This window comes from Lactuca serriola, chromosome 2, assembly GCF_051521515.1.
Source record: "Lactuca serriola cultivar US96UC23 chromosome 2, Lser_US96UC23_V15, whole genome shotgun sequence".
NCBI lineage: Eukaryota > Viridiplantae > Streptophyta > Magnoliopsida > Asterales > Asteraceae > Lactuca > Lactuca serriola.
In genome coordinates this window covers 226,560,727-226,578,087 of record NC_136409.1, presented here as the reverse complement: position 1 = coordinate 226,578,087, position 17,361 = coordinate 226,560,727, and the positions used below count along the sequence as shown (strand labels likewise).

The 17,361-nt window shown below is 36.3% G+C and overlaps 1 protein-coding gene across 1 annotated transcript; it reads left to right on the top strand.

Annotated features, from left to right (window-relative positions):
• Positions 1-13,598: 13,598 nt before the first annotated feature.
• On the top strand, positions 13,599-15,186 carry LOC145088742 (uncharacterized). Its single transcript, XM_079027145.1, has 4 exons — positions 13,599-13,782; positions 13,861-14,226; positions 14,333-14,590; positions 14,699-15,186. The coding sequence occupies exons 1-4, from the start codon at positions 13,741-13,743 to the stop codon at positions 15,014-15,016; spliced, it is 984 nt and encodes a 327-aa protein (XP_078883271.1). The 5' UTR covers positions 13,599-13,740; the 3' UTR covers positions 15,017-15,186.
• Positions 15,187-17,361: the final 2,175 nt, after the last annotated feature.

The window sequence follows — 17,361 nt, the reverse complement described above, 5'->3', positions numbered from 1 at the left end:
TTGTGGATCCATAATCATCATCAACTTAGAAAGCTATTTGAGGTATAAATCTCTTAACTTGATTGTTAATTTTTTTTATATCAAGTTAGAGCTTGTTTTTGTGCTTTTTATGGTCCTTTAAGTCTTGCATGAGAGTATAAGCTACTCCAAAAGGATAAGGATGATAGATCTTAGCATTTTTGAGGTCCTTTGTTCATAAAAAATGCGATCTTGATGAGTTATAGTGGACCATGCATGAGTTAGAGTTTTTATTTTGAATTTTATTGAGTATTGGGTCCCATTAAGCCATGCAAATGAGTAAAGTTGCCAACTTTACGTGTTAAGACACCATTTGAGATCAGATATGAGAATTAGACATAGCGGCTTAACCAATTAAGCTCTTAATTGCGAAGAGTGTGCATGTTATGAGTACGTTGGGCGTACCCAACTCGTACGTGTCACACCCCCAAACCAGACGGCGGAAACATCCGGAGGTAGATGACTTCATTTGTAGTATCACAACACATGCATTATAGTAATCAAAATACAAACAACAATTGCATTAATAAGTATAAGTTTTTACATGTGTTCAATCAATGTATATCGACACCAAAATCCTCCTTAATAAATGAAGGTTTTTTTTGCCACATGTCAATCTCTCATGAGTTTTGACACTTGTCATTTTATGGTATTTTTGAAATAAATATTATCCGCTTGTCAAATTTTGGTTTGTTTCAGTTTTTAAAATTAAAGTCATATACTTATATATGTAAAGTATTAAATATCATATATATGATATTAAATTGCAATAAATATGTTTTTTCATTATTTTAAAGTTGTACATTAAAAAATATTTTTTCTATTTACACTTTAATGTTTAATCTTTTTTAAATCAACCCGTGTAATACACGAGTTTAACACCTAGTAGTTATAGAAAAGAAGAAGACATGACTCAAAAATAGCTCCATCTTCTCAAAAGCTCGGGGAGTACCTGTCTACTGATTCCCTGAGAATGCAAGTAATTTGAAAAAAGAGTATCAACATAAAGTTGAGTGAGTGCATAAGTGTTTATGTTTGAAAGTATGTTTCTCGTTTCTTAAAATAAGTAAACTGTTCTAGAAAATCCTATATTTTCTGCTGTATATGAAAAGTAGTTTTAATCACATAAAGCCATTATGTCTGTAAACCAATGTTCTATATTTGCATAATCTGTAAAAGTGAGAGTGCCTGGCTTCACCGGTTGTTATTGAATACTGAGATGTAATACTATAAACAGTATTTTGGTAAACTGGTACTTTGAAAATGTACTAATGTTTAGTTAATTATACACTAACCGTATTGTTAATATGTTTTTATTGAGTTATTATAACCATATTGAGACTAGATGGCCTAAAACAACGCTTTGAAGGCGTTAAAAGTTGTTGATAACAACTGTCACTCGTATGCGTGTATGCCCGGCTGTAGCTAGCAGTCTGAGTGTGAGGTTGTCAATCCCAATATAGATATATACACACTTGTTTCAATCCCTAATTGGAGATTCTGGTTATAATGTCAGGACTTTAACTATGTTGTTTAAATGGATTAACCAACCTGAATCAAATGACTCATAAAAAGCATATAGACGTTACGTGTATAATATAAGTGAAAACCCAATCATTCTAAAATAATGATTGATATTATGCTCCTGATTTAGTATTCTTAACATATATTTGAAAGCTGTATACCCTTAATTAGTTTTGAAACAAACCATTATTCTTGTAAAATGGTGTACTCTAGTATACTTGAATCGTGAATTAATGTTCTATGAATCATAAATTATACCTATTATAATTTATATGTACTTCTTGAATTGGTACTATATGTCATTAATGCAACCCCTTGCTCAGCATGTTATAAAGGGTATCTGAACTGAATGAAATAACTTTTATATTTATATATACATATACAAATATATATAAGTAAAATTTAAATGACATTCGAACAAATAACCGATACTATAAGCCCATATCCAAACAAGGAAAAGGAACCAAAATGAGTTATTAGTACGAAGCCCTTTAAATCTTATATATATATATATATATATATATATATATATATATATATATATGTGTGTGTGTGTGTGTGTGTGTGTGTGTGTATGATTTCTGGGGAAAAATATACATTTATAAAATCATTTAAAGAATTTAGCATTTTGAAATACTTTTGGTGACATGATGTCATTTTAACAAAATTTTGAAACCATTTGATTTGATGACGACTGAAATCCATTTTGATAAGATATATGGATTACTTACAATTAGTGAATGAATTATGGATGCAGATACGAAGTGTTGATACTTGAGAGCAAATGAAGAACTAAGGTTTGCAGTTGAGAGGAAATGAGGGTGTTTACGCTTGTGAAATGAGCAAATGATTTCATTTGTTCCTTAAGTGTAAAGCATATTCATTTGTTCCTTATGTGACCTAGCATATTCACTTAATAGTTAGCTCACATTACTAAGAGTCCCACAAAGCACAGAGCAAGCAGCATTCAGACATGGAAAATCTAACCATCATATTCCAGTCAGATCATTCTATCCTCTAATCAGGAATCTGTACATGCAATTCAAAGGCTCATACAATCAGGCATAACCTAAACAGGCTTGCCTATCACAGAGTGATCAGTTTTAGCATGCAAGTCTACAAGCACATACAGTAGGCATATAAGGTATACTCCTAGATCCTCAGCCCTAATCTAGCATGCAGTTCTCATAATCATATCAGATCATAACATAACATGTATAGGTATCTTGGGGAAGACTTACTTGAGCTCGGCTGATTGCACGCATCACACACTTTGTTCTTCTCAAAGTTCTTTTCTCTTTTCAGATTCTTTTCAAACTCTTTTTTATAAAATGGTTTTACTTTTGAAAAAATTTCATACCAAGCCTTTAGTTTGAGTTCAGACACACCTGAGAGTATGTCCGAATCCATCAAACCAAGGCTTTGATACCAACTTGTAACGTCTCAAAATTCAAGGCCAAAAATTTCATTTTTAAATAAGTTATTACATAAAACCATCAATATAAAAACATTCATAATAATATCTCGTGTCAAACCAAAGTGTCAGTAATCAAAACATATTATCATAAAACCATATCAGAGTGTAATCCCAATGATCTCATGTGCGGAAAACATAGTGTGATGCGTTGCGATCGAGCCGGCTCCTTTCCTTTGAAAACAAAGTACTTGAAACCAAAACTGAAAACCGTAAGCACGAAGCTTAGTGAGTTCCCCCACCATACCACATACCATATAATCACATAACATACATATATTGTCAAGCATATATGGGTGCCTGACCTACCCTTCGGTCCTCTCGACCGGATACTGGCTAGCATATCTGGGTGCTGGCCTCCCCTTCGGTCCTCTCGACCGGATACTGGCTAGCATATTTGGGTGCTGGCCTCCCCTTCGGTCCTCTCGACCGGATACTGACTAGCATAACTGGGTGCTGGTCTCCCCTTCGGTCATCTCGACCGGATACTGGGGACTATTTCACCCCTAATAATACCACATAACACATATCACATAATCTATCTAACATGGCTGGGCATGACTACCCCTTCGGCCCTATCGACCGGTAATCTGGGGACTATCTCCCCTACTGTCACTAGCACATAACACCATATCATAGTAGCACATAAACATATCAGGTAGTAGCAAACCTAGATGAATATCACAGAGACAATCATCTAATCATACAACTCCTACTAATGGGCCGACATTGTGACCGTAGAGCCACCGCTACTGGAAGGTAACTCACCTCACACTACTGAAGTCCCGAAGACACAATCCCACACTGCTGAAGTCCCGCAGGCTCAAGCCCACTAAAATATTATTAAGCCCATTAGGTTTTATTGGGTCCATTAGAGTCCATTAAGCTTCATTGGGCCCATTAGAGCTTCTTTGAGCCCATTAGGGTTTCAAGCACCCCTCCCAATCGAATCAACTCACAAGGCAACCACACCGCCACCCGACACGGCGGTCGGTGGCGGCAGCCACCACCACCACCCTAAGGTGGTGGTTTTGATTTTCCTTTCATTATTCCAGTTTTGAATTACATTTACAAGGCTAAATCTCAAATGTACACATACACCTACTAACACATACACAAAAACACAGTGGTTCATGGTGGCAGCCACCACCTCACGGTGGTGGCGGTGGCCCTTTTCTTGCTTTTCCGGATATACAAATCACACCCAACACACACACTTCCACAGAAAGCATTCCCATGTATATGCCTTGTCCGGAACAGGAGCACCTCCATTCTCTTGGCGGCGTTTGGCGGCGGCAGGGGTGGTTTTACGAGGACAACCTCCACCTCGTGGTGGTGGCGGTGGTTCCTTTGGGTTCCCAGCTGAGCAAACACATACACCCACTTCGTAGATATGAGAACGGTAGCAGCAACGACTAAAGGCGGAGGAAAACGATGACGGCGGAGGGGTGGCAACTGTGGTTTTAAGCTTGTTCGGCGGTCTTTCTCGGTGGCCCTAGATGTCGCCAGTAGCAGGGACTCAGCACGATTGTGACTCCGACAACAACAAAACGGCGACAGCGTCTATGGCAGCCGACATCGACTAGGCGGAGACAGCGGCAGCTTCGCTCGTTCACTCCTCATGGCCCCGTCGCCAAGATCTCGACTTGTTGAACCCTCCTTCGCCGGCAGCCACATGGTGGAAGTCTAGTGTCTCCATCTTTGCTCGCTAAACGGAAACGGAAGTGAAAGGGGGGGGGGGGGGGGGGTGATGGTGTCGATGATGGGAGACATAAGGTGGCGGCGGGTGTTATCCTTAAGGGTTAGGGTTAATGTTACCCTTATATATGGAGGCTACATGAGAGGTTGACGGGATTACCCGTGCTCCCTCAAACTTCTACTTATTTTACCAATGTTGGCCCCTCCTCAACGGATCTTTTCCAATTTAACCCAAAACTTACCCTTTTAGCCCCTGATTTCATAAAATCCTTTCATCCTAGGTACAATATTTACCAATTATACCCTTGCTTCCATATTTCCACTCAAATCCGATCCCTAATTTAACAAATAGCCCCTAGCCCTAAAATCTCTTCAAATGAAGTCCCCGAAGTTACCATTTAATCTCCGCCTTCATAAAATTTAGAAAACTAATTCGGAACTGACACATTTAACCCCCAACTTCTAAAATTATGACAATTAGCTCTTCGCCGTTTATATATAATTATTTATTTTAGGACTACAAGCCATTCATTAATTAATTAATTTATTTAATAAATAAACGGGGTTTTACATACAAACATGCAATACTACTATTATCATAATCAAGATTCATAACATTTATACCAAGAAGATACTCAACATGATCATAGTCAAATATCAAACATTTCATATAACATATCATAGTTGCAATTAATCGTATCAAGTACCAATATAGGCATATCAACCAAATTTACTAAGCATGCAAATATCACAGAAGGAAAAACAATAACATATCTCATATTGCACATATTGGCATAATCAACAATTAATAATATTCTAATCTGACTAATCGAGCCGTTTCCAAAAAATAGTTTTCGACTATGTATAAGGTTTATAAAAAGTCTATCGACTCACCTTGGAATTTGCAGATTAGATATTGCCCCAACCGTAATATTGAAACTCTTTAATTCAACAAAATACCTAAACAGTAATTTAATTCCATTAAAACATATATATTTTTCTTATAAGGCTCTTACTTCGTTGAATATCTAAAACAGACATAAATTTATATTTAATCTATGCTTTAACCTTTGAGTATTTAGTAATATAAGAATGAAAAATGCAAATATACGTCGTCTAATAACCTACGATTCCTATTGTACATTAGCAACTCTTACAAGTACATAATCAACGGTTTCATAAGATTTATTGTATATAAAAAATATACACCTAAACCTATATTTAATTATAAACATTTAATATGCAAGATATAACATCACTAAAACCTTTTAACCACATTAAGGCTACTTCTTAAGCTTCGTAGGTTATTACATGTCAACAATATAATATTTGTATTTAGTTTATATGCAAACACAATGTACCAAAGAAAGATTAATCTAGGCTTATATTGTTAATTAAGTAAATAAATTTTTATTGTCAATTAAATCTCCTGGCCACAAACACGAACATGCGAAAGTATAGGTATGAATTTACATATGTCCTAAGGGTGGCTATATGTCCATTTGTTCCTGACATTGACATTGACATATATATATATATATATATATATATATATATATATATATATATATATATATATATATATATATATAATAAAAGAATAAGTTTAATCTTATATTGACAAGTGGCATACAATTAAAACTTTTCATTAATGTTATATATCACCTATCATGCCACTTGTCAACTCATTAATTATTCATTTCAAATTTTAAATTTTAAATTTCTACTTTAATTACATTAAATTAATAATTGATTATTCATTTCAAGTTTTAATTTTTAAATTTCTCATTTTAATTACATTAAATAGATAATTGATTAATTATTTTAAATTTTCGCACTTTAATTATATTAAATTCATAACATTATATTGAAAAATAAAATAAAATTAATACAGATTATACGATGATATAACTTCATGTATTTATTTAAATCAACGATTATAATTTTATATAACTAAAAAAATCTCTTAAGTAATAATTTATTGAAAATAATTGATTAATAATTTTGATTTTTTTAATATGAAATTTAATTAATTTTATAACCGTGGTTTTCACGGGTTATAGTTTTCACGGGTTATAAACTAGTATATATATGAACAAATTAGCTTATATATCACTTTTTATTTTTAATAACTTGCATGGAACCTATAGGAGACTAGGAGTGTGTTTGTTTCGTTAATTATGGCAATTAACAAGGTAGCAAAAAAAACGGTATCATGGGTTTTTAATGGATTGCATGCATAACACGAACCAAGGTTTAGCATCACTTCGATTTTTACATGTAGGTGTTCTACTCGGAGGACGATTGGGGTTTAGGAATCCATCAAAGGAAAATGGCAACAAGGTTCATGAACAGGGAAAGAAAGAAAAACATGGAGATCACATGAATCCGAATTCCATCGGAAGGAAACGCGGAAGGATAAAACTTACCGGGTAGTATACAAGTGCAATTCTTCTGTTTAATTGCGTTTTATCCAAGCCCCTCTATGAACCCTAAACCCACCAAAGTCCTACCCGTCGCCCAAAAAGAAACTTCACAGCTCCCTTCCTGCTCTTAGCTCGATCCCTATATTTGTTTCCGTGTCTCTTCTCTCAAACGAGGCTCTTTACAAAAAGGGTTATTCTTGGTGTTTGCGTTGATAACGGAAGGAAGAGGAAAAAGAAACGACTCTCAAGGGGTTTCTTATCGTTTTTTTTCATATACCGAAGTTACAAAACGTGAGTTACGAGCTTAAAGAATTTAAATCACCAATTTAATTCCAATTTATAACTATGGTCCTTGAACTTTGATACATACTCCAATAATAACCCCAAACATATTAAATATGATTTCCTCTTTTTCTTTTACAATCGTTTAATAAGATTTAAATAAAAATATAAGAACTATCCTTTAATCATTTTGAATTACTAATTAAATCCTATATAATAATTTAAATATTAAGTAAATCTTTTAAATCGTAATTAATCTTTTTTTTTTAATGTTATTATATAATAAGCATATAAACCGACACGAAACATACCTACAACTTGATCATATATAACGGAAGACTAACATCGTTAACAAGGAGATTTTTTGGGTCGTTACACACTGGGCGTAAGTCTTAGTACGATTGGCGTACTCAGCTGCCCTGACTTTTGTTGACTTTTGGGATTTGTGTAATATTTGGACTATTAGAGTGCGTTTGGTATAGAGAAATAGAATTGCAATAGAGAATGTAAATGCAGAGAAAGAGAATTAAGCTAAGGAAATAGAATTGATTCTATTGTTTGGTAGAACAGAGAATTCAGTAGAGAATTGTTTCTGAGAATCATTTTTCTTGTTTGGTTGTGTTAAACAATGAAATGGACATGAGTTTATCACCAACCTCCTTAAAAGTCTCTTTCATTTCTTTCGTTGTTTCAATATAATAGCTTTCAGCATCATCAATTTTATTTCTTTTACGTTTAATATTGACACTAGCAATCTAGTTGTTCAACCTTTAAACAATTATTATCACCACATAATGAATAAAAGTTTTACTCAAGAATAATCGAATAATCATAAATTTTTTCAATCAAGACATCACTCACACGTAGAAGGTTTATTCTTTTGTTTGAAATCGTTCATGAATTAAAATCATTAGCAACATGATGCAACTTGTAACACCTTGTTTATTAAATAAAATAAATGAGCAAATTAATAAATTAATAGTAGCCTTAAATCCGTAATAATATAGCAATGTGTTGGTCACGAGGGTTAATTGTTACAGTTTTAGAAGTTGGGGGTTAAAAGTGCAAGTTCTAAAGTTAATTTGAAAAGGATTTCAGAAGTCAAGGTGCATTTGGTAAATTTTGGATTTAATTGAAATAAAATCATGAAGAGAGGGGTTGAATGGTAAGTATTGGACTAAAGTTGAAAAGATTTATGGAGGCAAGGGTTAAAGTGTAAGTTGGGATTTAAATTGAAAACAATTATTGTGGGGAGGGACTATTATTGAATAAATAAATTGAAGTTTTGAGTCACGAGATATAATCGATCCCACCCTTTCCCTCTCGTGAACGAATGCAACCCTAACCCTACTTCCTTTCACTTCAGCAGCCGCCACCACCAAGAGCTTCCTCAGCCGCCGCCTTCATCGCCATGTTGCCCGTCGTCTGCTACCTCACCGTTGGAGCGCCGACGAGCACCACCACTTTGTTGCTGCCGGAGGTGCGCTGTACAACCAAGGAACCGCCAAGGTCCATCCGCCATGCGTGAAGACAGCCTTCACCCCATCCCCCTTCGTTCGCTGCTCCGACCAGTCAGGATACCCTTTGCCGCCGCTCCTTGTCGTCTAATCGCCACAACAATGCTGCTGTCGGAGATGTGTGCACCGGAGAACCACCGAGGCTGAGGCTACTGTTGTGTTCTTCCTTCTCCCAAGACATTCTTCGCCCTCCGTCATCATTCACCTCCTCCCGTTCTTCTCCGACTGTAGCTAGTTGGAGTCCGCTGCCACCGCCGCCGTGGTGTTGTTGATGCTGTTGGACGCCATGTTGATGTTGCTGCCGAACCGTCGTGAGCCACCGGGTAGGTGGTTGGGTCTTTTGTACAAACTAATGAGAAACGTGTGTGGGGCTGTATTTCCATATTTAGTGTGTGATATGTGTGTGTTGTCTAGCCGGGATTCCCAAGAACAGCCGTCGGCCACCGCTAGGGTGGTTATGTGCGTGTGTTATGATTAGTTAGCGTGTGTGTGTGTGTGATTATTTTGAGTTAAGCACTGTAATTGTAATTAGCAAGATGAATAATAAAAAGAAACTCAAAACCACCACCGTAAGGTGATGGCCGCCGCCGTGAGCCGCCGTTGACCACCACTACCCGAGGTGGTAGTGGGTGGTGCCCCTCAAGCAAAACCATAATGGACCTAGCAAAACCCTAATGGGCTTAAAGATTTATTTTTTGGCCTATTGGGCCATGTTTGAGTGAGAAACCCTAATTAGGGTTTAGAAAACCCTAATTGTGACTAATTGGGCCTTAGACTTATTGGACCCACTTTTGGGCCATTGAGATTGGATTGTGTATTAAGCCCAATTTCTCCATATCAATTATCTAGTAGAGTAAAGGACTTAATGGATTAAGTCCTTAATGGGCCAAGTGAGAAAAACCTAATATTCACTTAGGCTTTGTGTTGGGCCATCCAAGAATAATCATTTGGACTAGAGTAATTAGTTGGGCTTTAGGGTAAGGCCCATATGAAGGATTGGGCCCAATTTGGAAAATTGGGCCATAGATAGGCCATAGTTTGGGCCTAGATGGTTGTATGATATTAGGCCCTTAGAATGAGACATGTTGGACTGGACTGAATAATTGGGCCTTAAGGAAGTCCATGTAGAGGTTTGGGCCCAATTTGAAAAATTGGGCCATAGTTAGGCCTTGGTCCATTATTAGACTTTTGGGCCTTTGGATTGGGCCTTGGGCTTGAGTCAAGCTAAGATAGGGGTAAAGTAGTCTTTTATCCTAAGTATGGACTTATGATTATGAGTTGGAACCCAATTATTAATTGGGTGTTATTTTGATGTTGACAGATCAAGAATCTGTCATCCAGCAGCTATGGTTTTGTCAGCAGGACTTCAGCAGTGTGAGGTGAGTTTCCTTCCAGTAGGAATGGGTTTACGGCCACAATGCCGGCCCGTTTAGTTAGCAGTAGTTCCGGACTACAGTCTGATGCAGTAGTTCAGTATGCTTGGTGTCTTTGTGATACAAGCATGGTATGAGTTATGTGTTCCGGACTATGGTCCGATGCAGTATGCAGTATATGTGTTCATATTATATGCTATGATTATGTTATGTGATGTTCAGTTAGTTCCGGACCTCGGTCTGATGCAGTAGTTAGAGTGCTTGATGTCTTTGTGACTCAAACATGTTTTGTGTTATATGTTCCGAACTCTGTTCCGACGTAGTATGTAGTATATGTATTCATGCTAGTTAATATGTCTATGATATGTTATGTTCAGTCAGTTTCGGACTTCGGTCCGATGCATGGGACGGGGTCCTAGTATGTTCCGGACTTCGGTCTGATGCAGTTAGTTCCCGACTTCGGTCTGATGCAGGGGACGGGGTCCCAGTCAGTTCCGGACTTCGGTCCGATGCAGTTAGTTCCGGATTTCGGTCCGATGCAGGGGACGGGGTCCCAGTCAGTTCCGGACTTCGGTCTGATGCAGTGGGCAAGGCCCAATATATGTTTATATGTTATTGTATGGTATGTGGTAGATTGGGGGAGCTCACTAAGCTTCGTGCTTATAGTTTCAGTTTTGGTTTCAGGTACTCAGTTTTCAAAAGAGGAGCTCGGGAAGATTGCAGTGCACATACCATTTGTTCAGCCTGGGATGTTTATACTCTGATATACTTGACAATCGTTATAATATTTTGAGATACATTGCTTATGATTTTTATATGAGGTTTATTGACTATGGTTTTTATTATTAAATTAAACGAAATTTTTAGACTGTATTTTTGGGTCGTTACACAACTGTAAAGTGATTAATTAGAAGGACCATTCAAAAGGAATAGAGGTAAGAACACACTCTAAAAATTCCCAATACAATCAACAGTCGTAAATTGGTTTTAGAATTTTCATTCCCAAATAAAATTTAAAAAAAAACCTTGTGTTTAAAGTCTTGCTATAGTGCTACAAATCTCCATGATCAACACACAAAAAAGAAATTGAAAAGAATGCATATAATTTAATATTTCTACACATAAAACAAGATATGATAAATTCAAAAGCACCGAAGCAATTGCTTTTCAAAATCGCAAATTGGAACAATTCAAACAAACGTAGGTTGGAATCAAATAAAAATAAACGCATGAACAGTTCTATGTAACGCAACGCAGTAGGGTTTATCATAAAAACTTATGTGAGTGAGGGAATGGATCGTATTGAATTGACTCAAAACAAAAACAATCAAAAATCAAGGGAGAAGATTCGAACGTGTGACCCATTATAGAAGCATATAACATGATACTAATTCTCCGCTTTTTTTATATTTCCCTGGGAATTGTTTCTCTCCTTTTCTCTATAAAATTTAGAGAATTAATTTGGTGGAAATTGAATTAAATTATTCCCCATTCTCTCTTTTTTAAGTACTAACCAAACAAGAGAAATGAAATATATTTCATTTCTCTACTACTAATTATCTCTACCAAACATGGCCTTAGGGTTTTGGTCCTTGTTGGGCTACTAATCTTTCTGACCTAGGGTCATTGTTAGACTTTAGGCCTTCTTGGATTTGGGCCCATAATGGGCTTTAGGTCTCATTTAGGAATTTGGGTCATATTGGGCTTTTAGAGCCATTGGGTTGGGCCTCGGTTATTAGGCCAAGTGAGGAAAGAGTAAAATGGTTTTTTACCCTAGGAGTTGGACAAATGAATCAGATTCCTAGTTATTGTTTATGGCCCAATTATTAATTGGGGTTTTATTTGATTGATTAGCATGAGGATTATTCGGATCAACAGTCGGAACGTTTATCTGTTTTTCAGCAGTTTGATGTAAGCTTCCTTCACTATAGTCGTGGGTCGAAGGCACCAATGTCAGCCCACTAGATTATGTTTGTAGTAGGATGATTGTTTTCGTGACAATTACCTGTTGTGTCTGTATCTGCTTGATGTCTCTATGACTATTATTGTAATGATTATATGTGTAGTGGTAGGGGTGAAATGGACCCGATACTGGTTGAAAGATACCGAAGGGGTGGTGATATAGACCTAGTATCGGTTGAAAGATATCGAAGGGGGCTGAACTTGACCCAATACCAGTTGAAAGATATTGAAGGGGATAAAATAGACCCAATACCACTTGAAAGATACTGAAGGGGGTGAAATAGATCCAGTACTTGTTGAAGGATACCAAAGGGGGTGAAATAGACTCAATACAGGTTGAAAGATACCAAAGGGGGTGAAATCGACCCGGTACCGGTTGAAAGATACCGAAAGAGATGAAATAGACCCAATATGTTTTTTGACTGTTATATATATATATATATATATATATATATATATATATATATATATATATATATATATATATATATATATATATATATATATATATATATATATATATATATGGTATGAGGTATTTTGAGGAACTCACTAAGCTTCGAGCTTATAATTTTCAGTTTATGTTTCAGGTACTTCCGGTTCGAAAGAGAAGAGTCTGGCTTGATCGCAGCGGATCCACCCATGTTTCCGCAACTTTATGATTTTGAGATTGTACTCTGATTACTATTTCGCTCTTATATACTTTTGAATGATTGAAAAAGATAAATGGTATTTATGGTTGATTTAAAAAAAATGAAATTTTTACCTTCTAATTTTTGGAATATCATAGGCACACTTAGTTTGTTTTTAAATTCCTCTAGAATTCCTACATGCGATTTCACAAAACCTTTATAGATCATTTAAATTTTAGACCCTTTTGATTTCTCACTTTTTGATCCCTAACTTGAACAAATGGATAATAAGACGAGAGAGATTGATGAGAGGTAGATGTTGGATTAGTATCATACATCAGCTCGTTCGCAAAGCAACTAAAAGAAGTAAAAACGTGATTACAATTTTAGTCCAGTGGTAGAAATGTCATTTTACTTGTATTTAACGGAAAATTCTAACAAAGTTAACGGGTAGACAAATTGTGCAATAACTGAAAACCAAAGGGACTAAAATGGCACAAAATAAAAACGTGGATTAAAATTGCAGTATTCGAAAAACCGTTGGGACAATTTCTGAAATTAGTCAAAGCTTTATTAAAAGCTATGGGAATGCTCGAATGCCTTTTTACCGACATATAAAACTAGAAGTGTCAGCGAACAACCCAGTGTGACCCACATCAACACATTAGAAATGTGTAGATCTAGGTATCAAGAGCTTACGACACGTTACATGATCGAAGAAGATTGCCTATAAAACCGATAGAGATAACACAAGGTGACATCGATCCAATCTCCTGCTACACAAACACAAGAGTACTCTCACAGTCTCACCCACAGCACAACAACGCAACAACCATGGTCAAAGCAATTAGAGTCCATGAGCATGGCGGCCCTGAGGTCAACGTTCACCTTCTTTAATTGTTTCTCGCTTTCTTTAATTGATTAAAAGACTAATGGTGTTAGTTTCTGTTACAGGTGTTGACATGGGAAGATGTTGAAGTCCCAGATCCAAAAGAGGGAGAAATCAGGTTGAAGCAAAAGGCAATTGGTATAAATTTCTTGGATGTGTATATGCGTCGAGGGCACTACCCTCAACCTGTACCGTTTACTCCAGGTATGGAAGGAGCCGGAGTTGTAACAGCTGTCGGTGCCGGAGTAACCAGCTGCAAAGTTGGAGATGTTGTGGCTTACGCTAGTGGGCAGGTGGGTTCTTATGCCGAAGAGAGAATACTCCCCGCAGATCAAGCGGTGCCTGTCCCTTCTTCTGTTGATCCCGTTGAAGCAGCTGCTGTCATTTTTAAGGGACTCACAGCATATGTCATGATCCATCGAGCCTTTAAGGTGACAGAGACACATCCAAATTAGTCTTGATTTATGTGTCTATCTGTACTATGTAGATGATAAAACTTGCTTAAATATTATATTAATGGAGCAACGATTTGGATAGGTTGAACCTGGGCATACAATCCTGGTACACGCAGCGGCAGGTGGAGTCGGATATTTGATCTGTCAATGGGCAAGTGCGATCGGAGCCACCGTGATCGGAACAGTGTCGACCAAGGAGAAGGCTGTGCAGGCGAAAGAAGATGGATGTGAGCATGTGATTCTTTACAAAGATGAAGACTTTGTGAAACGTGTGATGGAAATAACATCAGGCAAAGGGGTGGATGTAGTCTTCGATGCCGTTGGGAAAGACACCTTCAATGTAAGAATCATATTAATCAATTCCATATGTAATTCTTTTTGATTTTTTGGCTCCAATTTATAAATGTAACTAACAATGATGATGCTGTGTACGTTTTGAAATATGAAGGGATCATTGGAGTGCTTAAAAACACGAGGATACATGGTGGTTTATGGGACTGCATCAGGTGAACCAGAACCGATAAGTGTGACTAAACTAGCACCCAGATCTATCTATCTTACATTTGCATCACTCGGGGAATACATAGGAGGTAATCGAGAGCATCTGCTTATAGCTGCTGAAGCCTTGTATTCTAATGTTGCAAAGGGAGTCTTGAAGGTTCGTCTTAACCATAAGTATCCTCTGTCTCAAGCAACCCAAGCTCACATTGCTCTTGAGAGTCGAAAAACAACAGGTTCGGTTGTGTTGATCCCAGACGAGGAGTGATTCCCTTCATGTTTTCTGTTTTGAATTTATTTACTTTTTGTTATTTATGTTCATGTAATTCTCTTGTCTTCATGTTTTCTGTTATAGATTTATTTACTTTTTGTTATTGTTATTTCTGTTCATGTAATTCTCTTGTGCATTAAAGTAAAGTGGTATGAATCATTGGTCCACTAACGTTTTCTAATATTTATATTTTAGTGGTATAGATACTTTATCATCATTATACTTTTACTTTCTCTAAGATACAAATTTAAACAGTTACATACTTATATTTATTCTTATTCTCATTCTTATTCTTATTCTCATAATATATAAATATACGATAGAATAGTTGTGTTTCCTTCAAATGCGTTTAATTTTGAAGTATGTTGTAGAAAACAAATACTAACAATTTAAACCGGTTAAATGTCTATGTAGCCTAACCATGTTACATGTTATGGTTTAAATGGTTTTTTTTCTTTGCATTTTAGGGGAACAAATTGTTAATTTACCTATTCTTAAAGTCATTATGTTCAAACTGAAGGGGTGAGTGAGTAAATCCCGCCCTAATCAGCAGGTTTTAAGCTCACCTTATGTTGTAGAAAAACGAATAATAACAATTTAAACTGGTTAAATGTCACTGTAGCCCAACCATGTTACATGTTATGGTTTAAATGATTTTTTTTCTTTGCATTTTAGGGGAACAAATTGTTAATTTACCTATTCTTAAAGTCATTATGTTCAAACTGAAGGGGTGAGTCGGTAAACTCTGTCCTAGTCAGCAGGTTTTAAGCTCACCTCATCTAAAAAATATGTAAACTAAGATTCCACATCACCTTGTCGTTAAATGAGCTTGCCCTACAAATCTTTTCATAAAGAACAGTTGTTGTCTTGTTCTTCCTTTTTTTGTCTTATTGTTCCCCTAAAGTCTCGATACCATTGTCGTTTATATGAAGATTGATGTTCACTTTGTTGAGTTTTTTACTAGGTACCCAGTAATTAGTTATACGGATGGAGCGGATCAAAGGTTTTAGGATGTCAATATTGTTGGAATGGACATGAACAAGTTTACGGGGTTCCTTGGAAGATTTGCAAACGAGAGGTGTGTGAATGTTAATTTTTGCATGCCCAAAATGGAGTTTCTTGATGGATTGAGGATATTAGCTAATGAAATAGATTACCAGGAGTTCATTGAAGTTTGGTATGTTGTTGCTTGTGTCGTCATGGATGTATACATGGATCATTTTAGTGTAAATGTACATCAATGGATTATCAATGAACAATTTGATATAAGTGGTGTGGAAGACAGCCATTCAGGGATAACTTAAGTTAATGAAGAAGTGCATGGTGAGGGAGCTGTTCAGAATGACCCGGATGAATTGCAAGGTAATATACACGATGATCTTGAACATGTAGATTGCATTACAATGACTAAGAACATGAATGGTGTGTTTTTGAGCAAGCTATGACCTAAGGTGTAGTCAACCCCAAACAGTCCACCTCATGAGGATCCATATGTTAAGATGGATGACAATGAGACAAATCTTGAGGAGCTATCTACATATAATGAAAATGTGAATTGGAAAAATAAAGACCTATCTTAGGTGTGCGATTTGATAGTCCAAAACAGTTAAAGCATATGTTATGTAATTATGTTGTTGTTAATGGCTATCAGTTGTGCTAAAAAAATGACAGTAGAAGACTTTTAGTTAACTGTTGTTCTGGGTAGTGTAAGTTTAGATTGTGGGCTTCATGGATGAGTGAAGAACATTCTTTCCATATTAAGTCCTTAATAGATGAGCATAATTGTGCAAGAAATATTAAATTGGGTTCAGTTGTTAGTTATGCTTGGATAGGTAACCATTTCATAATTGAGTTCTTACATAAACAAAAAATAAGTGTTAGGATGCTTAGGGAAGAGGTCAAACAGACTTTTGGTATTGATGTGAGTATAGATCTGTGTAGGAGAGCAAAAAAGCATGTTATTTAGTTACTTGAAGGCATATTGGGTGAGCATTATACAAAGCTTTGGTCATATGGTGAGGAGATAAGAAGATCAAACCCTAGATCTACTGTGACAATGGATGTCAATAGTACACCAGATGAGAAGACATATTTTAGTAAGTTTTATGTATGTTTTGAGGGACTAAATCATGGTGGTTAAGCAGTTGTAGAAGAGTAATAAATCTGGATGGTTGTTTCCTGAAGGGGTTATGAACCGGAGAGTTGATATGTGCAGTTGGCAGGGATGATAATAATCATATATTCCCAATCACATGGATAGTTGTTTGTGTAGAAAACAAAGAGAATTGGAAATGGCTTTTGGAGAATTTAAAAGATGACTTAGGAATGGAAAATGGTTTTCG